Source organism: Myotis daubentonii, chromosome 11, assembly GCF_963259705.1.
Source record: "Myotis daubentonii chromosome 11, mMyoDau2.1, whole genome shotgun sequence".
In the NCBI taxonomy this organism is placed as follows: Eukaryota; Metazoa; Chordata; class Mammalia; order Chiroptera; family Vespertilionidae; genus Myotis; species Myotis daubentonii.
Genome location: NC_081850.1, coordinates 74,533,269 through 74,560,222, shown reverse-complemented (window position 1 = coordinate 74,560,222; position 26,954 = coordinate 74,533,269). Strand labels below are relative to the sequence as shown.

General features: G+C 39.8%; 1 protein-coding gene across 2 annotated transcripts in view; it reads left to right on the top strand.

The window, feature by feature from the left end:
- SCAI (suppressor of cancer cell invasion) overlaps window positions 1-26,954 on the top strand; it is a 79,262-nt gene that overhangs the window by 22,304 nt on the left and 30,004 nt on the right. For both annotated transcript variants that reach the window (XM_059657999.1, XM_059658000.1), the window contains exons 3-7: window positions 10,773-10,904; window positions 20,166-20,261; window positions 20,821-20,907; window positions 22,405-22,503; window positions 25,868-25,964. In XM_059657999.1, the coding sequence (XP_059513982.1) occupies window positions 10,773-10,904; window positions 20,166-20,261; window positions 20,821-20,907; window positions 22,405-22,503; window positions 25,868-25,964 (511 nt within the window). The remainder of the gene's footprint in view (window positions 1-10,772; window positions 10,905-20,165; window positions 20,262-20,820; window positions 20,908-22,404; window positions 22,504-25,867; window positions 25,965-26,954) is intronic.

Sequence of the window (26,954 nt, the reverse complement as noted above, 5' to 3'; positions counted from 1 at the left end):
AAAGTTCTCTTAAGACTGATTTTCAAATGGAATTTATTAGAAATGGCTAAAATAGTTCTTAAAAATATAGACTCCCAACCCTCCTGAATCATATATTTAGAAGTAGGTTCCAGAAATCCTGTATAATAAAGAGGCAATATGCAAATTGACCCTCACTCTGTCACACCATCACAAGATGGCTGCGCCCACAGCAGAGGCGGGGTTCCCGTAACGAGCGATAACGAGCAGTCAGCAGAGACCTGAGGCTGCGTGATGCCAGGCCAGGGGACCCGAGGCTGTGCTCCCTGCCCGGTGGGGCTTGACAGGGGACCTCAGGCCACAACCCCCACCCAGCAGGGCTTGACTGGAGACCTGAGGCTGCGCCCCCTGCCTGGTGGGGTTTGACGGGGTTGGGGCCGGCTGGGTCTGGATTTTGCCCAGTGGGGGTGTGGCCAGCCGGGTCTGGGTCTCGCGCAATTTCGAGGTGCACGCGGGTTGGCAGGGACTTGACTCTGGGTCCTGTGGCATGCCCCAGACTCTGACAAGAGGAAGATTTTCATATACATTTCATTTTCTTTCATCTCTGACACTCCTATTATAGAGAAAGGGCAATAGCAATATTAAAATATATCATCTAATTAATTCCCTTTTAATGTGCACGGATTTCATGCACCGGGCCACTAGTCTGTGTTTAAAAATATTCCAGGATAGTCAGCCAGGTTTAGGAACCATAGCTTTATGTTATTCAGACTAGCTTTACACTGTACTGGGAGAGGTAATTAAATTCTTCTCTTTTAATGGGAAGGGTCTATTATAAATGACTGTTTGAATTTTGCAGCTTAATTTAATTTAATTTAATTATTACTTTTTAAAAATATATATTTTTATTGATTTCAGAGAGGAAGGGAAAGGGAGAGAGAGAGAAACATCCATGATGAGAGAAAACCATGGGTCGGCTGCTTCCTGCACGCTCCACACTGAGGATCGAGCCCACAACCCAGGCATGTGCCCGTGACCAGGAATCAAACCGTGACCTCCTGGTTCATAGGTCGATGTTCAACCACTGAGCCATGCCGGCCAGGATAATTTATTTATTTATTTATTTATTAAATATATCTTATTGATTTTTTACAGAGAGGAAGGGAGAGAGATAGAGAGTTAGAAACATCGATCAGCTGCCTCCTGCACATCTCCTACCAGGGATGTGCCCGCAACCAAGGTACATGCCCTTGACCGGAATCGAACCTGGGACCTTTCAGTCCGCAGGCCAACGCTCTATCCACTGAGCCAAACCGGTTTCAGCAGGCTAATTTAATTATTACTTTTAAAATGTATTTTTATTGATTTCGAGAGGAAGGGGGATGGAGAGAGAGATAGAAACATCAGTGATGAGAGAATCGTTGATTGGCAGCCTCCTGCACGCCTCACACTGGGGATCAAGCCCACAACCCGGGCATGTACCCTGACCAGGAATTGAACTGGGACTTCCTGGTTCATAGGTAGACACTCAACACTGAGCTACACTGGCTGGGCTCAGCTTAATTTTAAAATATGGCATTTGGCCGAAACCGGTTTGGCTCAGTGGATAGAGCGTCGGCCTGCGGACTGAAGGGTCCCAGGTTCGATTCCGGTCAAGGGCATGTACCTGGGTTGCGGGCATATCCCCAGTGGGAGATGTGCAGGAGGCAGCTGATCGATGTTTCTCTCTCATCGATGTTTCTAACTCTCTATCTCTCTCCCTTCCTCTCTGTAAAAAATCAATAAAATATATTTAAAAAAATAAATAAAATAAAATATGGCATTTGGTTTCATATAATTATAGGTAGTTTTTTGGAGGTGATGTAGGTGAATTCCATTAAGTTTTCTCTTGCCTGTGGCTATTTTGTAATTATATGTCAGTTTTTATGTTATCACCCTAAGTATAAGAAACTTGTTCTCTGTATTACAAGAATATAGCTCCCTAAACATCAGCTGCAAGCAAGTTTGTATATGAACAGCTAGATCACTGCTTCTCCAACTTAATGTGCATACAGATCACCTGGAGCGCTTGTTAAAATGCAGGTTCGGTTTTAGTAGGTATGGGGTGGGCTGAGGAGTCTGTGTTTCTAATAAACTCTGGCTGCTACTGATGTTGCTATTCTGCAAATCTCCTAAGAGGCTAGATAATAGGCTAGAAGAGGCTATCCTTTGAGCATTTATGTTTGTGTGAGTTACTCTGCTTTGGGGCATATTTTGGGACTGTTTAGTTTGACCAGAGGTCAAGTTGTACATTTAAAGAAGATTGCATTATATAACCTTCTAATACTTTCCCCCTTGTTCTTGAAGATTATGGTACTATATGTAGCCTAAGGTTTTTAGTTTCAGGCTTTGGAACTGAATAAAAGAAGTAATTTCAGCATTCAATCTGCAGCAGCAAAATTGGTTTATCTATTTGAGGTAGTCTGAACTACAAGTAAAGTATTTAGTAATTGAATTAAGAATAAGAGGGACTGACATAATGTTGAGAATTATACATGCAAGATATACCTAAGGATTGGGAAATATGTGTTTTGCAGAATTGAGAATTTGGTGACGATTTATCATGTTAGAGCAGTGGTTCTTAGGTGGGGGAGATTTTAGCTCTTGGGGCACATTTGGTAACATCTGGAGACATGTTCAGTTGCCATGACAGTAGGATGGTGGTGTTATTAACTGGTACCTAGTGGGCAGTGGCCAGGGATGCTACTAAACATTCTATGGTGCACTAGATAGCACCCACAGCAAAGAATTATTTGGCCCAAAATGTTGGTAGTGACAAATAATAAGAAACCTTATGTTAGAGAATATTCACAAGTACTTGATTAGTTTTTAATTAAAAAATAATACAGAAAATACAAATAGAAAATAACCATTTGTGTCTCCACTAATCAAATTTAACCAATGTTAATGCTTATCTTACTTGATTTTAGGCTTTTGGTTTAAGAAATATCATTCTATTATTTTGGGGAAACTAAGTCACAATTAGTATTTTTTTCTTTTGGTTTTTAAGGTTTTATTTTTTTTCACAATTAGTATTTTGAATTCAAACAATTTAGAATGTGAAAGTAATGAAGCTATCTCAAATCTCAGCAGCCAGAAATAACCACTCATTATTACCACTCATTATTGCCACTCATTATCCCAGAAATCTTTCCATGTAAATATACATACAGCTACAAGCCTAGAGAGAAATGCTTTTATGACATTGGGATCATATTGTAAATGAAGTAGGAAAAAATATTTTTTAAATGAAAAAATTTAAACTTAGAATGAAATAGAATAGAATAATTATCTCCCATATCTCCATCACTCAAGCTTCAACAGTCACAAGTTCTTAGTTGCTACCCACACCCACTCCTAGACATCACATCATTTCATCTGTTAATATTTCAGTGCCTGCCCTTAAAACATGAGGACCCTTTTTTTTGAGCCATTATCACACCCAATTAACAATTTCCCTGATTCATTCTCTTTCCTTCTCTCTCCCTCTCTCTCTTAGTATGTTTTGTTCCAAATTGAGTTTTGATTTCCATTGAGATCGAGCAGTAATTCCATAAAGAAAGGGAAATGGGTGCCGCATAGACCCAAACAAATGCGACCTGCCACACTCTTTTGTGTCAATTTTGGTTTTTCTTTCTAGAATGTCTTAAACTATTTGGTAATGCTGTATAAAAATAATGAAATACGCCTTTATGTCTCTTTTTTACTCTCTTCATTTTTTTAAGCTGCCTTTCTCATCTTTTTCAATATTTCTCCAAGATATCTTCCTGTTTGGGTGTGTTTGCCATAGCAATGGCCTCTGGGGACTATTGGCAGGAAATCACCGGCAGGAATCATTTAACTAACTGGTGGTTAGCTTCTTGAGGGCAAGGAGCAAGTCTTACCATCTTTCTGCCTGTTACCATTATCGTCTCCTCAGTATGTGTTAGATGCCTTCATTAATCTTGAGGGGATTGTGTCAGTATTGATTGGTATATTACTTGAAACCATTTATAGCAAAACACTAAGTGTGCTCGTTTAGCTCTAACAGTATGCACACAGGAGAACATAATCCAGATGTTAATATTTGGTACCTGCATCTATGGGTAGCTTCTGAATTAAGAGATGAGACAGGAAATTTTACCTCCTCTGGTCACATTTTCTCATTTGTTCTCACTTACAATATGTCCTGGTTTGCTTGACACAGTCTCAGTTTTTGCAGTTCTGATGTAATTACTAATAGTGTCCCTTTTCATTCACAGAATTATCCCAGTGGGTGGTAAATTAAATGGTAGGCCTACTTATATGACATTTAATGTGTGTCAGGCTCTCTTCTGAACTCTCTGTACATTCTCACTTAATCGTCATGAAAATCCTAAGTAGCAGATCCTGTTTTTATCCTGTTTTACATATAGGGAAGTCAGGGCACAAAGAGGTTAAATAACATGGCCGAGATTGCAGTTATGTTTGAGTAGTGACTGGTGGAGCCAGGAGTTGAGTCCAGGCAGTTTCTTGTCAATGCGCTTAAGCACTCTGCTCTGTGGTCTCTATGTGGGCCCCAAACATACCTGTCTTTGTAGAATACACACTGACCCACTGGAGTCTCCTGATAATTAATCCGCATAGTTTTAGGTCAACATCTGGCTAAGGCTTTGGGAATTTGAGGGGTTTATGTTTCTTCACAAAAAACTTGTAGGTTCCTCACATACCACAACACCAATCTGATGATAATCAGATTTCTTTCTCAGAAGGTTGAACATTTGCCTTTTTCATTCTCTTAGTGACAGCTACTTGGCATTCATTCCTTCCTGGATTTCAGTTACGAACATTCCTAGCTTTTGCAGATTCTCAAGTCCCTGCCACAGTCACTTTCGGCCATCCTATCTAATAAAACAGAAACATGGTAATTGGCGTACAACCGCTACCCTTCCCATTGGCTAATCAGCAAGATATGCAAATTAACTGACAGCCAAGATGGTGGCCGGCAGCCAGGCAGCTGGAAACTAACATGAGGCTTGCTTGCTTTAGTGACAGAGGAAGCCAAAGCTTCCCGGCCTACTTTGCCAGCCTCTCAGCTGCACTCTAAGCAACTATGTTACAAAAATCGAAGCTAAACAAAACCCCAGGCTTCAGCCAGCAGGACCGCAACATTGTTTCAAATACAGAAAGGTAAACAAAGGCCAGAAACCTGCTTTCAGCAGTGGAAGTCTCATAGCTGGAGCCGAGCCTCAGAGCTAAAGCTGGCCCAGAATAAAAAAAAAAAAAAAAAAAAAGGAAAAAAGAACAGGTTGGGAGCTTCAGTCACCCGTCAGCTTGAAAATGGCCCTCAGCCCCTCACCCAGGCTGGCCAGGCACCCCAGTGGGGACCCCCACCCTGATCCAGGACACCCTTCAGTGCCGGGAGCCGGTCCATCCTTGCTGTTTCAAGGGACCTGGCATATATGGCATACGGTTCTTAATATGTTTGCTCACCTTCTTGGCGCTGTGTTTTAACCAAGGTCACCTCTCCGAGAAAGGTTGAATCCCCAGGTAGGGATTTTCCCCTGAAGTTAGGGAGGGAATAAAACCCCTCAACTAAGTGCCAGGCGGGTAATTAATCCCTTTAACTACGAACAATCATGCTTAAACTACATAATCTTTTCTCCCTGGAATGGAGATAAGAAACGCCCTAACCTTTGTAATAGAGATTGATAGGATTGAATCAACTGGTATAAATACAGTTGTAACAAGACAGAAACACTCAGAACTAAGAACACAGAACTCAGAACACAGAACTAAGGACACAGGGCTTGGAAGACAGGACCAAGAGAGACAGAGCCTAGGCACAGAACCTACACAGAACGTTCTCTAGAGACAGAAGAACTTCGCTGGAGAGAGCATGCCGGAGGATCCTGGAGAGGGACTGGCCTGGGAGCCTGGAGGCGGAGCCTGGCGAGAGAGCATGGCAAAAGATCCTGGACTGAACCTGACTGCGGAGATTGGCAGGAGAGCCTGACTGGAACCTGGTGACTAAACCTGACTGGAGTACCTGGACAGAACCTGGCTGGAGATCCTAAGCAGAACCTCTCTGGAGATCGAGACCAGAACTTGGCTGGAGATCCTGGCTAGGCTGCTGATCAACTGAACGCTGTCTCCGTGTCATTCTTTCTTCGCCGACTCCGTCTACGCCTTTGGGAACCCCTGGACCTGCTGGGGTTGGACCCCGGCACTTCAGGGCAAACCAGCCGGCCCCACCCGTGCACCAGGCTTTTATCCTATATAGTAAAAGGGTAATATGCCTCCCGGCACCGGGATCAGCGTGACAGGGGGCAGCGACCAAACCCCCCTGATCGGCCCTGCTCTGTGTGTGACAAGGTGCGGCGCCCCAATCCACCCCGCCCCCCATGGGCCCTGCTCTGTGTGTGACAGGGTAGAGCCATAACCTCCCCATCGGCCCTGCCCTGAGTGTGACAGTGGCGGTACCCCAACCCCCTGATCCGCCCTGCTCTGTGTGTGACAGGGGGCGGTGCCCAACTCCCCTATTGGCCCTGCTCTGTGAGTGACAGGGGAGAGCTCCTCAACCCCCTGATCAGCCCTGCTCTGTGCGTGACAGGGGGGAGCTCCCCAACCCCCTGATTGACCCTGCTCTGTGCGTGACAGGGGGCGGCGCCCCAACTCCCCAATCGGCCCTGCTCTGAGCCCGACCAGGGGCTGCACCTAGGGATTGGGCCTGCCCTTTGCCACCCGGGAGCAGGCCTAAGCCAGCAGGTCGTTATCTCCCGAGGGGTCCCAGACTGCGAGAGGGCACAGGCCAGGCTGAGGGACCCCCCCCTTCCCCCCGAGTGCACAAATTTTTGTGCACCAGGCCTCTAGTCTTTGGTATAAATAAATTCATGGACACACGCACACATGCACACAGTGTCTCCAGCACCTGGAACAATGCCTGTCATATGGCAGGAACACAAACTTTTTCACTGCCTTTGATCAGTTCGTATTTTGGAATTATCTGGGGACAGTATTCACAGGTGCTTTACAGAAAGTTTTTTCAGACAGCTACTGCTTTCAGGTAGCTTACAGTTTAGTAAGGAGATGATGGATGTACTGGAAGAACTATGATATAAGACAGCTGAGCTGTGTGGCTCCAGAATAACTGCCCCAATAACTACCCCTTGTTTTTAAGGACAGGCCTTGGGTTTGCCAAGAGTAGAGTCCTGACAAGAATAATTGTCAACCCAGACGAGAGGAGGACTCTGGCAACTTGACACGGGTCCTCTTGTAAGAAATCCTCCATCAGCAGTACTGTCTGTCTTTATATGTACGTCCTCACCACGGCACATTCTGACCTCTCGGTAGTGATAAGCAGCAGGAACAGCTGGAACTACTCAGCAGCAGAGAATTTTATTTTTTAACTAGAGGCCTGGTGCACAAATTTATGCACAGATGGGGTCCCTCTGGGTGGCCTGCAGGCATTGGGCTGAAACCCGTAGTCCGATGCCGCCTGCAGCTCCTACCTGCTGCTCCCACTCATTCTGGCCCCACTGTGCCTGCTGTGGGCTCGTACCCAATCAGTCCCTGATCGGGAGAGGCTCGTGCTGCCACAGCAGCGCTCGCCAGCCATGAGTCCTATGTCTGGCACCCTCCCAAGGGGAGTGGCCTGCAGGATCGGGCTGAAACTGGCTCTCCGACATCCCCTGAGGGGTCCCGGATTGCAAGAGGGCACAGGCCAGGCTGAGGGACCCCACCAGTGCATGATTGGGCCGGGGAGGAATCGCGGGAGGGCTCCAGGGTGTGTCTGGTCCATCTTACTCAGTCCAGATCGGCCGGACCCCAGCAGCAAGCTAACCTATCAGTTGGAGCATCTGCCCCCTGGTGGGTCAGTGCATGTCATAGTGAGCAGTATTAGCAGTATTAGCATATCATTATCATATTATGCTTTGATTGGTTGTTCGGTTGTTCTGCTGTTCAGTCTATTTGCATATTACCCTTTTATTATATAGGATAGGATGTGGAAGCCTGGTGTTATTTATTTGATTTTTTCAATGCTTTTTAGTTTAAAGTCTATTGATATGTACATGGTTTTTTCTTAATAAAAACATTGTCTATGTTTATTATAATATAATTGTATTTTGCTTTTTTACTTTCTTACTGGATATCTTAATAAGATGATATGGTTACATTGGAACAGAATTGATCACAATAGCCTAGTGCAGTGGTTGGCAAACTGCGGCTCGGCAAACTGCGGCTCATGAGCCACATGCGGCTCTTTGGCCCCTTGAGTGTGGCTCTTCCACAAAATACTGACTTCTGTGCATGGGCCACGAAGTTTCAATCGCACTGTACGTGTGCGTCCGCACGTGGTATTTTGTGGTATTTTGTGGAAGAGCCACACTCAAGGAGCCAAAGAGCCACATGTGGCTCGCGAGCTGCAGTTTGCTGACCACGGGCCTAGTGAGAGAGGGCAGCATTCATTATCCTCACTTTACAAATGAGGAAGCTAAGTTTAGTTAAACCGTTAGCTCTGTGACTTTGGGGGGAAACAGCACAATTGGGACTTGTACCTGGGTTTTAGAATCTAGATTCAGTGTATGTCACATGGCGTTATTTTAACTTATTAGATTGATTTCTTTTTATCGATATCAAGATAAGGACAATGAAAGTTGGGATTATATCACATCATAAGTCCTTTTTAATGAATGTCATTATAGAACCTAGTTCAACTTAATTAGTCCATTTCCATTTCTGAGTTGACAAGGCTTATTAATACCACTTTGATGATTTTAGAGCCAATAAATTCTATTGGAGGGGAAGTCCTGTAGGGGTCACAGGTGACCTATACGGTACCTATGTGCAAATCAGAAGAAGGCAGCCCCTCTAGGTCAGCAGTTCCCAACCTGTGGGTAGCGACCCCTTTGGGGGTCGAACAACCCTTTCACAGGGCTCGCCTAAGAACATCGGAAAACACATATATAATTACATATTGTTTTTGTGATTAATCACTATGCTTTAATTATGTTCAATTTGTAACAATGAAAATACATCCTGCATATCAGATATTTACATGACTATTCATAACAGTAGCAACATTACAGTTATGAAGTAGCAACGAAAATAATTTTATGGTTGGGGGTCACCACAACATGAGGAACTGTATTGAAGGGTCGCAGCATTAGGAAGGTTGAGAACCACTGCTCTAGGTGGACTGTCAGTCAGAAAAAGGCATACCTGCTAGGGGCAGGTTAAGCCTGCACCAGGATGCTGGACGTGGGAAATGTGCATCTGGGTTTGTCTACTCTGTCTCCTTTTTGTGGTCCTTGAAAAGCAGTATCATGAATCTTATTCATATTAATTTATTTAGAAAGAGCTGGTGGGGTTTTTTAAGTGTTTTATTTATAGATAAAACCTTTTGTATATACCTGCCTCAGCGCCTTGTACTTGTTCCCTGCACCTGGTACCTGAACTTCCCTCTTCTCTACTTTGCTCACTCCTTCACTTCACCCAGGTCTCCGCTCATATGTCACCTTCTCAGTATCACCTCACCTATCCTAACTAAAACATTACCCCCAATCACACTCTCTCCCTTTCTGCTGTATTTTCCTCATACTACATCTTACCACCTGGATATTATATTTTTAAATTTTTGTCTCTCTACTAGAAAATACACTCTGTGTATTGCCTGTTTTCTTCACTGTTGTATCCCAACACCCAGAATTACCAGTTTTAATATTTGTTGCCTTTTATTAACAATGTGCCCTTTCTGGACTGTAATGTTATGAATATGATCTAATTGAATCTTATTAATACCTGTATGAAGGATAAATATTATAATTCCCATTCTGGAATTGAGGAAATCCAAAAGCTTAGAAAAGTTCAATAACACTCCCAAAGTCAAATATCTAATAATTAAAATCATTCGTTGACAAGTAGGTCTGATCTGATAGCCAAAGTTCATTTTTAAAAATTGACTTTAGTGAATCTTTTGAGTTTTGTAATGTTTTTCAAAGAGTGATTTCTAATTACTGGAGAGGGCGGCTTAAATACTATTATCTCGATTTAAGGGAAAAGAGAGGCAGAACCCATGAGATTTAAAGCATTGGGATGAGAGATCAGACAACTCTGTTGTGGGATTGTAAGCTGGTGTGGCTACTATGGAAAATAGTATGGAGATTCCTCAAAAAATTAAAATTATACACTTGAAACTAATATAATATTGTATGTCAACTGTAATTTAAAAATAAAAAAAGAATAAGTTAAAAAGAGGACTACTATGTGATCCAGCAATCCCACTTCTGGGTATTTATCCAAAGAAATCAAAAGACTAATTCAAAAAGATATATGCACCCCTATGTCCATTGCAGCATTATTTACAACAGACAAAATATGGAAGCCACCTAGGTGTCCCTCAATGGACAAATGGATGAAGAAGACATGATACCTATGTTTTCCATTTGTAGGATTATTTTCCTGAATGGATTTGTAGAATGGAACAAATAGATAACTAGGTTAAAAAGATAAACATTTTTTCATTCTGAACCATGTAAAGGAGTGCCTGGAATGCAATAGTCCTTCAAACAATATTTATTGGATGAAAGAATATTCTAAAACTCTCTTTCCAATATGGATGTAACAATTTTCAGTCCCACCGATAATACGAGATTATCTGGTCTCCCACACCATCGTACATTTAAATTATCTGATGGCTTGCATGTAATCAGAAGAATTCTCCATCTTGGAAAAAAGTGTTATCAGATGGTATAGCTAAGGTCTGTTTCTCTTTTTATTTTCATCTTCTTGGTTAATGGACATGTGTTTTCTTGCAGGACTGAATTTGCTCTTAAAGAAATCATGTCCTCTGGAGGTGCTGAAGATGACATCCCACAGGGAGAGAGGAAAACAGTCACTGATTTTTGTTATCTTCTGGATAAATCTAAGCAACTGTTCAATGGGTTAAGGTTAGTGGACTGCTGATACCTTAAATTTTTCTCTAGTTCTGTGTATTTTCCCCCATGGCTGAAGTATGGTACCTTTCTGAAAGTTATGGATAGAATGTTGCATCAATACCTGTACTAGAAGTGATCATGCTTTTTTTTTTTTTGACACTGTTTCTTCATTCTCAGATGAAAAAACAATAGGAAAAGAGGGTAATTCAGTGTTGTACTTGAGTTAAGGAGAGCTCTTGTTCCATGCTTTTATATACATTAGTCCACATTATACCCGATTTACATCTCATCTTACACATTGGGGTATGGAGGGCTAAGGAGCCTACAAATGCATAATGCAGGTGAATGGGGCCTCTCTCCTGTTGCATTCTTTGTACACTTGTTTATTTGCTTGTTTCTTTTATTCTTTCTTTTTCTTTGGATAAAATATCTGTTGACTACAGTAATGACTGAGTGTTTTAGACAGTGCTATTTTTACTTCAGCTGTGCATGCCCTGAACAGATTGGCAGCAGAAGCTATAGGCACTTTTGTCCACATGTCTTTGTTGATGTGTTCCTGTGTGTAGTGGGTAAATAATTTTGTACTGTTTTGTTCTATTTAAATCTCTCAGCCCTGCTTTTTCTTCTCTCCCTCCAATTTATAGAGCTATATTTCATACAATAAAAATTCACCCATTCAGAGTTTATAATTATATGGTTTAGTATACTTAGAGTTGTGCCACTATCACCATAATCTAATTTTAGAACAGGAATCACCCCAAAAGAAACCACATACCCATTAGCAGTGACTCTCCATTGTCCCCAGTTCCTAACCCCCTAATCAACTTTCTGTTTCTATGGATTTACATATTTTGGATATTTCATATAAGTAGAATCATAAAATATGTGGTCTTTTGTGATTGGCTTCTTTCACAAAATAGAGTATTTTTTGAGGTTCATCTGTGTAGTAACATGTATCAGTACGTCATTCCTCTTAATTACAGATTAATATTCCATTGTACAGATTTACCATATTTTGTTTATCCAGTCATCTGTTGATGAATGTTTGAATTATTTTCCCTTTTTGGCTGCTATGAATAATACAACTGTGAACATTTGTGTACACAGTTTTATGTGGACATATATTTTTAGTTCTCATGAGTATATATACCTAGGGGAAAAATTGCTGGGTTATATGGTACTCTATATTTAACATTTGAAGAACTTCTAGACTGTTTTTCAAAGAAACTACATCACCAGCAGTGAATGAGGGTTCCATTTTCTTCACATCTTCACCAACAATTGTTATTGTCTGTCTTTTGTATGATAACCATCGAAGGGGGTGTGAAGTGGCATCTTGTGTTTTTTATTAAATTTTATTAAAATTTTTAGGGTGACATTGGTTAATAGGGTCATATAGGTTTCAAGTGTCAATTTCTATGATACATGATCTGTATATTGGACTGTGTGACCACTACCCAGAATCAAACCATCTTCCATCACCATATATTTGGTCCTTTACCCTTTACTACCCCCCATGCCCTTCCCTCTGATAATCACCATACTGTTGTCTGCCTGTGTCTATGAGTTTCAGTTTTATGTCCACATATGAGTTTTGATTTGCATTTCCCTAATGACTAATGATGTTGAGCATCTTCTCATGTCTCAGATTTGTGTACCATACGCCTGACGTGTTTCATCTTGCTATTTTATATCAGTGCTTTTTGCAGTACTGCTTTTTAAAAAACTAGGTGTTTTGTGAAGGGCACTCTTTCAGTTTAAACAAGCTTAATTATTTCTACAAAAATATGTATCTGTGGTGAATAAGTATATATATCCTCTTATTGTTTTGGGGTTTTTGTTTGAGAGGAGTGTGGCCAGTGGCAGTGCAGGTCTATAATTTACTGAGAGATTAGTACTTTGGCTCTTTCTTTTTACTTTTAAAGAAAATTCATTTTATATATACTCACTGTATATATAAAACTATTGAAAAATATTTTGGTGAAGATATAAATGAAAAGTTGCCTATGATATGTAGTTAAACGTAAAAACAACATATTTTAAATAATATTTTTTTGTCAAAAATTCTGTGTTAAATACTAGTAAATGTGAAGAGTCCTGTTTGCTCTTAATGCCCATTTGCTCTCTTCCTTCTGGGGGGGTGCTGATTTTCTCAGTGTCTGGTGCACTTGAGTTGTGTATTTTCTGTGCTTGTTTATATAAATGTTTATAAGTGTTTTGTTCAGTATTAGTCCTTGATTGGAAAGCAATGGGAAAGGCCTCTGTTTATGAGTTCCACAGGTCCGTGACCGAGTTCCCCATGATGGGGGTTGGAGGCGCAGGTGGCATGCTCCACACTGCTCTCCAATTCTGGTCCAAAGCTCTTTGAGCATATAAATTAAACACCGTTCTACTTTCAAATATTGACTAAGTTTTGGGCATTTCTTTTGAAATAGAGAAGATTTCTTTGGGAATAATTAAAAGAAGGGTGTTTTGTGTGTTTTTTTTTTTACATTTGTGTTGGTCTGAATAAGAATCAGGATCACAGTGCTTATAGAGAACAAGAAATACATTGGCAGAGGTTCTGGACCAGCGTTTGCACTTGGGGAAATGGGGTGAAGTGGGAATCCAGCTGGAATAGCGTCAGCTTTTAACATTGGCCCTCTTTCCCGGCATTCTTGAATTGTTTGAGCTTATCTTTTGGCTTGCTTTCCTATTTGTTTTCTCTTTCTTTCTTGAGTTCACAAACTGGTGATGAAACTTGTTATTGCAGTGTAATGTACTTGTAGGAAAGTATACCTAAGGGTATTTTTTTCAGACTGAATACATCCATGTGGCTGGTAATTGGATAAAGAAATAAAACATATAGCACCTTGGCAGCCCCTCATGATCCCTCTCTCCTAGACTTTTTATCTCTTTATGTACAGAGTGAGAAAGTGTATTTCAGTGCATGGAAGGCCTGAGAGTTTCTATATAATGTCTTATGGGTATAATAAATTCTCTTTTTACTCTCAAAGATACGTATTTTCACCTTACATTAAGCCATTCATCCAAGTTGTCAGAGACTTTTCAATTTCCCAGCTGTGACTGTCTTAATGGAGCTTTTTTTTTCTTCCTGCAAATACCTTCTGATAATATGTGCATGATAAATAAACTTCTTTCCACTTACTGTGTAAGGAATCATAGTCCAGAGAGTGAGAAATGGGTAGAATGAATGGTGTTGTGCTTAAAATAGCTGTTGCATGTAGTTACAGTAGTAATGAAGTGTTAGAAATAGCTTTGAATACTGTCAGAAAAATGATCAAAGCCCAAGTGCTTGCAGGGTTCTGGTTGCCATGGTGACGAAGCAGCATGGAATACTTGGTGGGATTATATAAGGCAGCATCTTGAGACATATTTGAGATACACAGCTGTGTCTACCACTGATACCCCTGACTTTGGTGCTTTGAAAGAGCAGAGGCCTCCAAGTCGCTAATTATTTGATTCCAAAGGAGCAAATACACAAAGCCAAAATAAGCGTTGGAGCCCATGAGTGTATATATTTACAGAGACGTACACCAACGTGAAGTGTAATGGTCTTAAATAAAAATCATGGCAGAAATTATTTGTATTAAATATGCTCCCAATATTTTACGTTAAAGAAGAAATCATCTACAATGTATCCTTTAAAAGCTTATTTTCCGGAAGCCGTGGCTCCTTAATAGGAAAGATAACTGAGAAATTACCAGTTTGCTCCATTGTCTCCCTCTCCTTCCTCTCTCTTTCCTCTTTTTCTTCCCCTCCCTCTACCTTCTCCTTCAAAACATTAATACTTTCCCAGAGGCAAGTTGCACAAGCTGGTAATAGTAAGGTATATGTTATTCAGAACTCGTACCCTAAACTATTGTACAAGTTTGTACTGTGTGCTTTCATTTTATATGGCTTTCCACTCAAAAGAATTGCCCTTGACTTTGAGGCAGACTGCCACCAGAGTGATCTAGAGAAGAAGCATTGACTAATAAAATTTTAATGTGAGCCACAAATGGGACTTAAATTTTTCTAGCAGCCAGATTTTTTAAATGTAAAAAGACAAAAGTAAAATTAATTTTAAATATATTTTATTTGATCCATTATGTCAAAAATGTTTTATTTCAGTATGTAATCAATATAGGAAAATTGAGATCTTTTACATTCTTTCTTTTCCCATACTAAGTCTTTGAAGTACACCGAATGTTTTATACTTACGTACATTTCCGTTCAGATTAGCCACATTTCAAGCGCTCTGTAGCCACATGTGGCTATTGGCTCAGCGAAGTCGCTCCCACTTTCAGCTTCTGTTCTCAGAATGGTCCAGTGTGCTGTGCAGTGGATTCAGATCGGCTACTTTGGGGCTCTCTTCTTCCCAGGCCCATCAGATGTCTCATTTGTTTCTCCTGTCTCTTCCTGTACAGATGCCGATAGCCTGCAGGTCTTGGCTGTTGCTGATTTGTCCCCACCCACCTGTACTTTGGGATTTGAGGGGCACTTTATCACTTGGCTGTCATAACAAAATACCACCAACTGAGTGGCTTAAACAACAGAAATGTATTGTCTCTGTTCTGGAGGCTAGAAGTTCAAGATCAAGGTGTCAGCAGGGTTGGTTCTTGCTGAGGCCTCTCTCCTTGGCTGGTAGATGGCCGTTTTCTTGCTGTGTTCTCATGTGGCAGTCCTCTTTGCATGGGCACCCCTGGTGTCCCTCTGTGCGTCCGAATCTCCTTCTTATAAGAACACGAGTCAATTGTATTAGGGCCCACCCTGAAGGCCTCATGCTAACTTACCTCTTTACAGCCCGTCTCCAGGCACACGCATATTCTGAGGTACTGGGTAGGCATCAGTGATTTTGGCTGGTTCAATTTAGTAAAGAGGGATGAATTGTAAAAACTTGGGAGAAAGTTCCTAAGTTTTGACATCTCAACATTACATTTAAAAATCTCTGAGAGTCAGGTTTAATCACCTGTACTACACTTCTTCCTGCCATAATTTCCCAACTTTTGTTGAGAGTTGAGAATTTTTAAAAAAGGAGATCATTGTCATACTTTCAATTTCCTCTAAAGCCTTGGGAAAAGGATAAGAGCAGCCAATTTATGACACAGGTGCCTTGGCAAGATGTGAAATATAAGGTCATTTAGCTTACAGAATAATTCACAGAGCTGCATTTCATTTAATTCTATGGACCATTAATTTCCCATCTCTACTGACAGTAATAAAGACCAAATGATATATTCCGAGTTTAAAACCAGAGTCATTCTCGGAATAGTAGAGGAATTTGTCTAAAACTCTTCATAAAATACCTTAATTTAGACTCTAATCATATTACAGTGGTTTTCTATATTAGCTTTCATGATATGTCTCATTAGAAAAAGGGTGATCATAGGACTTATCCTTTTAGGAAGTTAAAAAAAATTTAAACCCTATTTCAAAAAAGAAATTGCTACCTTTATAGCAAGTCTTCAGACTGGAGTGGTAGATGTTCTAAATTCTATTGAGGAAAATAGTATAGAATTTAGCTAAGAAATCATAAAATATTTGTATATTATGACTTACTGTCAGGAACCTTGTTCTAGCTTTTAGATCATTTTTTATGTACTTTTAGCTCTCATACAAAATTCCCTTCTTATAAAACTCAGTCATTAACTATCTGAAGTTCTGTAGTCTGAAAAAAACACTGAGTTCTGATTCTGTTTTCTCTCTTAATAAGATATAACTGAGGTTTATTAAATTTGTCAGTTTTAGAAACTTAAAGGAATTTGCAGGCAAATGCTTAACTTGAAAATTTGCCTAAAGACTTGACACGATATCTTTAAAGCACCCAGGGGTTGTCAGGTCTCATGAAGGTGATGTGGTTGCCTAATGCTTTTATATAATAGTACAGTCTTCCTGGCAGCAGCTAGTTGATAAGAGTCTTAAAGATTCTAGCAGCAACTTCCATTTTTAAATATCTGATTAGCTCTTCCTAATGCAGCTTCTTACTAGAGATCCCTGAAGACAGGAAAAAGAGGAAAACTTGCAATAAATGTGGAAACTAGTATCTATCGTTAACCGATTTCTGTAATCTGAAATGAGTTTTTACTTACCATAAGGATAATGGAAATGGATTAAGAAATGCAATTACCAGCTTATTCTCCTTGTGTGTGCCTGAAATTTTGGGAAAACCTTTTGCTTTTTTAGTCATTTTTTTTTAACATCCGATACAGAAATGGGAATCTTCAGTTAACTCATCAATTCCATTTATAGAAATTACCTTTTACTAATCTTATATAATAAAAGCCTAATATGCAAATCGACCGAACGGAGGAACGACCAGCGGAATGACTGGCCGCACTGACTACCAGGGGGCAGATGCTCAATACAGGAGCTGCCCCCAGCCCACAGGCCAGCCAAGATGGGTGCCAGCAGGGGCCCCCTGATTACCCCGCCAGTCGCCCTGCAGAGGGAGGCGACTGACAGCGGTGGCAGGGGGCGGGGCCAGTGAGCGGGCGAAGCCAGGCCGGCCAAGGCAGGTGCCAGCGGGGACCCCCTGATTGCCCCACTGGTTGCCCCACAGATTGGCCCTGATTGCTGGCCAGGCCTAGGGACCCTACCCGTGCATGAATTTTGTGCACCAGGCCTCTAGTGTCACATAACTATTTAAGTTTGTTAAGTATGAAGATGTTTATTGCATCTTTATAACAGGGAAAAGCTGAAAGCAATATAAATGTCCATCAGGAGAGATTAGTTAAAGCGGTTCATTATATACTACATTGTACATAGTAAATATTGATATAATTCTGTATTCATTAAAGAAACATGACATATTAGTAAATAAAAAAGGCATGTTATATTATAAAAAAGGCATGTTATAGAACTTTATAGTTGGATACCATTTATTTAAAATAATAGAAAAACTCACATATATATTAAATGTACATATAAAGTACATTTGTAATGGGGGCTAGAATTGAGAGGAGAAGCAATAGGATATTTTTCACTTCTTGTTTTATATGTTGTATAGTACCTTTTTTTCTTTTAAACACACACACAAACACACACATACACATATATATAAAATGTATTTTTATTGATTTCAGAGAGGAAGGGAGAGGGAGAGAGAGATGGAAACATCAGTGATGAGAGAGAATCATTGATCGGCTACCTCCTTTTACTGCTCTTTGGATCCTTACAACCAGTCTCAGATGAACAGACTCAAGCTAGTCTGTTGGATGATGAGAAACATGTGGCCTACCACCCTGGCCACCAGCCAGGCAACTGCTAGATATTTTATTGATTTCAGAGAGGGAGGGAGAGAGAGAAACATCCATGATGAGAGAGAATCATGGATTGGCTGTCTCCTGCAAGTCCCCCACTGGGGATCGAGCCCACAACCCAGGCATGTGCCCCTGACCGGAATTGAACCTGGGACCTTTCAGTTCGCAGGCCGACACTCTATCTACTTACTGCGCCAAACCGGCTAGGGCCAAAATAATATTTTTTTAAAAATCATTCAGATATAATTTGTTTTTGGTTATATTGAAGAGTTAAATTTGAAAGCCAGCACTTTATATCTTTACAAAGACTGTGTTATTGTATAGATGAATTGCTTTAAAAAAGCACTAAACATAAAGACTAAGAGTGACATGTTTGATAACTACTTATATCAGTAAAAATGAGAAGACAAGTCACAGACTGGGATAAGAAGTGTATCACACTGTAATCAATGAATGTTTGTTGTTCCTTATAAAACAAATTACTTTGGCGGTATAGCTCTCACGAGATTTAGTTTACTTTATTATGAATACCTTGAGCTTATCAGAATTCCACAAGACAGCAAACTCCTTAGACTCTTTTCCTTGATCTATTTTGTCCCACTAAAAGAATATATTTGAGGCCACTCTCCTATGTTTATTCACAGGCTTTCGTTTTTGCCCTGAGGATGCGACACAGTCTTATACTAGCATTTCTCAAATTGTCTTTTTTATACTCCTGCATTAGAAACTGTTGAGTATTTCCGGTTCTGGAATGTGTGGCTTTTCTCTTTTCCTTCCCATCCGTGTTTGCAGCTGGTTCTTTTCTGAGTTCATCTCTCATATTTTGTTAAGTACAACTAAGGGCATCCAGGGCTAGTAGCATACCATCTCTTGGCTTTTTCCTATAAATCCACAAGTTCATTAGTCACATTATCTGCTTTCCAAGTTATTGCCAGAAATACAGTTCTGCCGCTGTGTTATATGTCATCGTTTTTCCAGTCTTCAGTAACAGTTACTTGTTGCTCATTCCCAATGCCAGTCTCACATATGTGATGTTTTTGGTATGGCAGTAACCCACTCCTGGTTCCAGTTTCTCTATTGACTTTTCCTAAGTAAGTCCGTCGTAACTACTCCAAAACTGTAGTGCCTTACTGCAATAGAGGTTTATTTCTAGCTCCCATGTTGGCCACAAGTTGTATGAAATGTGTCTTGCTCTCTGTTCCAGGCAGAGGAGCAGCCCTTTCTTGGTCTTTGGTCAGAGGGAAAGGTGAAAATGCTGACCCATGGAATAGCTCTTAAATCTTCACGGATAGCGTGGTTTGGCTCAGTGGATAGAGCGTCGGCCTGCGGACTGAAAGGTCCCGGTTTCAATTTCGGTCAAGGGCATGTACATTGGGTGTGGGCACATCCCCAGTGGGGGGTGTGCAAGAGGCAGCTGATCGATGTTTCTCTCTCATTGATGTTTCTAACTCTCTATTCCTCTCCCTTCCTCTCTGTAAAAAATATATTTTTTAAAAATCTTCTCAGATATGGTGTAGATAATTTACAATTATATTTCATTGCCCAAAGCAAGTTCTATGGCAGTTCCAGTGTTTGCATAGCAGAGTATTTGTCTAAGGGAGGAACAATCAGGCCTAAAGACAGGGAGTGATTGGTTCACCTATAGGGAAGGGGTAGAATAGTTGAGAACAATACTACCTGCACTTTCACTTCTAGAACCCCTAAAGCAGTGTTTTCGAAGGGCTGAATTCTTAGGTGGAGATAAACATTTGGAAGTTATCATTGTGTAAGTGAGTAAAATAAGATCACCCAGGAGAGGGAAGAGAGCAGTAGATACATGGCGTACTAAGAATTAGCTGTCAGAAGCAGGGGAGAGAATAGGAAATAACGAGCTCTGGACCTTGTTATAGAGCATTTCTCCAAAAATTATAACATTTTAAAAAAAGTAAAGCCTGAATGCAAACGCTGTTAAAACTATCCAGTTTGTCATCACAAGACTTAGTTTCCAAATAGCATGTATTTAAAATTAAAATGTGTGTATTTGTTCTTACAGAGATTTGCCACAATATGGGCAGAAGCAGTGGCAATCCTATTTTGGAAGAACTTTTGATGTGTACACCAAACTCTGGAAGTTCCAGCAGCAGCACCGGTAAAGGAATTTTATAGTTAAAGGAGAGTGAAACTCCATTTTATATTAATCACAGTTTTGACCTTTACTACCTTCTGCTTTTTATCTGGGTACATCTTAATATATTTTATCTTCATGACCCAAATGAAAAAAAATCGATTTTTTAATGTTTATTTAAGATTTTAAAATGTAAGTTCTTAGGATTTTTAAAGAAAATATTACATGTGAAATGGTTCAGATGAATTCTACCCTAGCATAGCTTGGCTGATTCATGATTTCATTCTTAAATAGGTGTTGTTTATTGGCCAAAACTATTTGAGGGTGTTGCTTCTAATTTTCATGAACATAGCTCAAAGAAGTTCTATTTATGTTTCAAATTAAATGGACATTTAATAAATGCTTTTTGAATGTAATTGAATCATTATGTTTCAATCTCATGAAAAATTCATAAATCTGAATTCATGAATTTAAAATTTCATGCTGGATTGGGTATCATTTTATCCTATTAAGTTTACAGATTTGGTTATTTTTGAAATTTATAGTCTCTTATTTCTATTTTCTTATTTCCTATATAAAACAGACAAGTCTTGGATAATCGGTATGGCTTGAAGCGGTGGCAAATAGGGGAAATTGCTTCTAAGATTGGGCAGCTATACTACCATTATTAGTAAGTGAATTGTATATGGAAAAATCAAGCATTGACCTGATTTAAACACAGCATGCGGAAGTATGCATGGTATATTATTTGGTTGGAGGGAAAACTAAGGAGTTACAAATGAAAACCTTAGTAATTCAGATGATATTGGTCAAGACTACATTGTGAAATGACCTTCCATAATCAAAGTAACATTATTTGCTTCAATGGCTCACCTTCCAAACAGTTCATTTGGTCAGACTCATCTATAACTTAAAGGAGGAAGAGCTTGGTTTTAGGTATATGAATTTATAGTTTATAATGGCTTCACTTAAGTCTTGATACTATGCAGAGACATATCAAAACTTGTATGGTTGAATAAGTGGTTTTCAGGAGGATATTTGAAAATTCATACCTGTAGGATATGTCTAAAAGGTTACATGATACTTCTGATTATATCCTTAGAGCAGCATCTACAGGGGCTGGCAAAAGTAGGTCTACAGTTGTACTTATTGAAAATAATACAATAATTAATAAATAATAATGCCAGAATAAAATCTGTGTTCCGTGTACTCACAACTATAAACCTACTTTTGTCCACCCCTATATGTAGTTCTACCCATGAGTCAGGGACAGAAGAGAACTTTTAGGACTCTAAATCTTATTATCATGAAGTAATACCAGGTATGCCATAAAAAGACTTGGCCCATTTGTAACTTACTAGCCCAGAAAAATTCCTTCCTCTTCCTGTCTTTTGGCATGGCACCCATAATTCCCACCATTAAAATCACTCTCTTGGGTAGAGTATTTTCTTAAGAAGTCATTTGTAAAACTAGACATGTGGTGTGTTTTGCATATTTTAATTTTTTTTTTAATTTTTCAAGTACAGTTTTCCTTCAGTATTGTATTGGTTTTAGGTATGCAGCATAGTGATTAGACAATCGTATACTTTAGAAAGTGTTCCCCTGATATTTCCAGTACCCACTTGGCACCAGACATAGTTGCTACAATATTATTGACTATATTCCCTACGCTGTATTTTACATCCCGTGACTATTCTGTAACTACTAGTCCCTTCATTTCTTTCACCCAGTTCTCTAAACAAAGAGCCTAATTCATCAGCATCCTTTGACGATTAATATGGATTAATCCATTTCTGAAGTCCGTGAGAAAAAAATGAAAGAAATTAGTCAAAGGATAAGTGACTAGGTATGGATTTGAGGGAGGTCATGAAAGTTCTGGTCCTGGGGGGAAATGCTGTTTGGAAAGTCCCTGAGAAGAATGAGAAGAATGTGTACTTTGGGTTGCCATCCAAAAGGATTGGGAGCAGTGGGGAGGCATTTAAAAAAAATTATCATTATTATTATTTTTACACATTTTAAGGGTGATATGAATATTGCTTTGCTGATTCAAATTTAGGTCAGTCATTCCCATCCTCATGTACAGCAAATGAAGGAATAATGGAACAAGTATTGATCATAATGAAGAATTTGAGACACTGTCAAATTTAAAGATTTTTTTCTCTCATAGCTTACGCACATCTGAGACCAGCTATCTGAATGAGGCTTTCTCCTTCTATTCTGCAATCAGACAGAGATCATATTATTCTCAAGTCAATAAAGAAGACAGGTATGCACTTACTATATTTTAAAACACTTAATTTTTAGTTTGTGGGCAAATTATGCAGAAATGCACACATTTGTTTATAACTTTTCTTCACTTCATGGGTTTTATGGAATGCCTACTATATAGCAGGCCTTCTTAAGCATGCAAAGATATGTTCCCTAATAGCAATAAATATTCCAGATGTTGTAACAGATGTCACAATACCAGTGGAGTCAGAGCACAAAGGAGGGGTGGATTACTTCTTTATGAGAGGTTGGGAATCACACAAAGTTTCATTGAAAAGAACTCCAGAGTGAGGCTTAGCTGATAATGTCAGGTCTCTTAATTCATATACATTCAAAGCCTATTGACAGTTGTCATATAGGACTAACGAAAAAGCACTCAGCTGTTTGAATTTTATTTTATAAACCCACTACTGTCAGGCAGTTGTTAGAAGGAAAAAACTTGGTGTAATTCATTAAATTCCCAACAGTATTCTATTGAGCACTTATACCTCTGGCAGTGTGGTCGGTGCTTGGGTGGGAAAAGAAAAGAAGGTGTACAGGTGTGCTCTTTCCCTTTCAGACAATTACCTTCTCATGGGGGTTATAGACATCTTTGGTTCACAGTAGATGGTGATGCTATTAATTCCAGAGGAGTGTGAACTGTGGGAGAAACCAGGGACCTGGCACAGAATCTTCATTGCTAGTATTTCAAGAATTGTTAGAAGAGAAAGTTCAGGTCTAGAAGATGGGAATGTTCTCTCTACCTCCGGCAACGGAGCTCACAGCTGTTACAAGTGAAAAGATGATATTCTCTTAGTGCTAGAAGAAAACATAGTTTTGCCCTATCCGGTTTGGCTCAGTGGATAGAGCGTGGGCCTGTGGACTGAAGGGTCCCAGGTTGGATTCTGGCCAAGGGCACATGCCCAGGTTGCAGGCTCGATCCCCAGTGTGGGGCATGCAGGAGGCTGCCAATCAATGATTATCTTTCCTCATTGATGTTTCTATCTCTCTCTCCCTCTCCCTTCCTCTCTGAAATCAATAAAAATATATTTTAAAAGAAAACATAGTTTTGGCATGGCTTTCTAGAGAACACTTTGTGCTTGGCTCTTATGAGCTTTCCAGCTCTACGACGACATTTTTTGGAAAGCCCCACTCTTGTAAACCCCCTTCATGCCCTTGCAAGTCTTGTTCAGACTTGCCCAGAGGAGGTGATTTGATACAAGCGAGGTATGCCGATGCTGAGGTCTCTGTGTTATTGCCTTACTTCTTTCTTCTATCAGAAGTTCCATCGATTATTTTTTCTTCAGATTTTTTTACCATTTGCTTTGTGTATATTCAGTATAGATATATTGCCTACATCCCTCACCCCCTTTTTGCATTTATGTTGTACAATTTATCTGAATTCTTGGTGAGATAAATTGTATCTCTAAGAACATGCAAAAGGGCTATGTAATATTTTATCAGCAAAGAACTATTTTAAGCAATAGTAAAATACCTTGTATAATTCACTTTTCTAATTTGCCAAAAGGAAAATTGGCCTTAGGCCCGTTGGCTTAAAACCCAACAGTTTGATTTGTGGAAATCATTTTCCATCCTAAGAGCAGACACCACACATCTATTGTTTCCCTGTGCTGCCTCCTAGAGCAGGGCAGAGAACGGAGGTAGAATTATTTGGAACCTGGATGACTAAACCTCTTGCCATAAACACACTAAATTAGAATCAATGGACAACCCAAAATCTTGACCTTGTTTTCTGGAAGGACAGTTCAGATGGTACGTTGCTTGTTTCTTAGTTCACATAGGGCAGGAGGGCCAGTCAAGGTAGCGATTGGTGATAACTCCTAAAATCAACAGCCAGTAGATTAAAACAAGAAAGTATTCCACAATATCACAGTTGCTTTATAAGGCAAAAGTCTCTTCTCCAAGGGTCAAGTTCTCTCTGCACTCTCTCAATGCCTCAGCAATCTGTCAAAGCCAAGAGGAACGGACGTTCTAGCCCTCACCTCGGTGACTGTTGTCAGTAAGCATGACAACTCTCAACGATGTCTCTTTCCACGGGCCCATCCTGTTTAGTAAAGGGAGATGTTACCCCGTAATCACTTGTCCTAGTTGCTGCAAACCCCAACTGTTGCAAATGGCTGAGGCTGACCCTGGTCAGAGTTAGATATGGAGAAGATAAAGCACGCAGAGGTCCTAACCTCTGTGCACTTTACTGCATTTAGCCACCAGGAAAAACAGTTTCTCTGGCAAGTGTGGAGAGTCGTGTCAATTAGTAAACACATTTCTAAATAACTCCTGGGTCTAAGAGAAAATTTTTAAGTTTTGTTATGGAAAATGTCAAACATATACCAAAAATATACAGTTTTAAGGTTATTATATGTGCAATGTAGGATGTAGAAAGCAGGATGTGGACGTTGGGAATGTCAGGTTCACTTGATAAAGGATAAGTGTGAAGAGGTGCGGTATTGATTGTAAAAGCCTTTGGTAAGTTGAGATGCATATTGCTACTCCTAGCAGCACTAAAAGAACAATAATGCAGAGGTAAGAGTAAGAAGCCAATAGAGGACAGTACACTAAAATACGTTAAATTAACCGAAAAGAAAGCAAGAGAGGAGCAGTAAAGGGCATGATCACAGAAGGGACAAACCGAAAACAAATAAAGCAAGGTGGAGACGCAAACCCAGAGGACCTGCGTGTACGAGGCAGAGATTACCACGGTGGATGAAGAAGCAAGACCTAGCCACATGCTGTCTTTAAAGATGTGGTAAAATAAAAGGACAAAGGCACTGGAAAGCAGAGGAAAAGGAAAAGATATGGCCTGTCAGCACTAAGCGCAAGGAAACAGCCTTGGTGATATTAATATACAAAAGATAAGATTTCCAAACAAAGACTGTTCTTCCTGGAATGCTTTTCACCTTGTGTTTTTCTGCCTCATCTTCTCCTCTTCCTTATATGTAGCCTTCACTCAAACATTACTCTCTCTGGGAAGTTTACTCTCACCCAGGATCCAGTCCTGTGGGCTCAAATAGCACCCTTTATTTCTCGTGTCATTGTACTTACTCCACTATGTTCTGGTATTTATCTGTCTTCTCTATATTTTACATATTTTTCTATCTGTAAGAGCTGAGGAGAAGGGACTGTGTCTGTAGTTCTGTGTGTGTGTGTGTGTGTGTGTTTTCACTTTGTTCCCAGCACTTAGCATAGTGCCAGATGCATCTAAGTTCTCAATAGATATTTGTGGAATGAATAAATTATGTAATGAATCAGTAAGAAATGTTTAGACTATAGGTTATATGCAGAAATATTTATAACTGCAGAATAGGGTCAAAACAGTGTATTTTATTTTTTAATCTAATGACTAATTTTCCATTTATCTACCACAGACCTGAGTTGGTAGTTAAGAAGCTACGATACTATGCAAGATTTATAGTAGTGTGTCTTCTTCTCAACAAAATGGATGTTGTAAAGGAACTGGTGAAGGTAAATGTACTTTAAAATATTTGAATATCTAATAGTGTATGGATAATTTTGTTTTTTAAAAATAGATTTGAGGTTAAAATAGTTTTTGGGCCGAAACCGGTTTGGCTCAGTGGATAGAGCTTCGGCCTGTGGACTGAAAGGTCCCAGGTTCGATTCTGGTCAAGGGCATGTACCTGGGTTGCGGGCACATCCCCGGTGGGAGATGTGCAGGAGGCGGCTGATCGATGTTTCTCTCTCATCGATGTTTCTCTCTCATCGATGTTTCTAACTCTCTATCTCTCTCCCTTCCTCTCTGTAAAAAATCAATAAAATATATTTTTAAAAAAATAGTTTTTGGTATGTCTAAATCATTACAGCATTTAAAGTGTGATAACTTCTGCCAAGGGCAATGATAAAAAAAAATTTTTCAACTCTCTTCGTATTTCAAACACGGACTGACCAGAGACCATTATCTTAATTCCTTGCTTTTGTCCCTTCAGCACATTTTACGTTTCACCACCCACCCATGGATGGTTGGGAAATGCAGAAAAAAAGTTAAAATATTTTGTTTAAAAGAAGATAGTTGAAAAGTTAGGTCAAGAAAAAGCATACAATGTTTGACAAAGGTATTGGGAAAGAGTTTGGTTTTTTCCCATTCCTTTAGTATTTCTGCGTCACTGTCCTCCATTAACTCAGGCAGTTAAGCGTTAACAGCTTTCGGGATTCATTTACTATCTGTGATGATTGCATACATTCCAGCTGCACTCTGTATTCATTCACGGAGAAGTTTCAGTGGCATGCTTCTTAATTTTTGGTACTCAAGTATAACATGGTAGTTTTGACCAGTCTTCCTCCACTCCTAGTTACTATTAACTCTTTCCAGATAAAACCAGTATGCTATACTAGCAAATCCAAAGAAAAGCAGCTAGATCGTATTAATTCTTTTAATGTTAAAAATTGGGGGGTTTACGTGTAAGAGTTTCCTATTAATAAAGTCATTTCTTGCCTGGC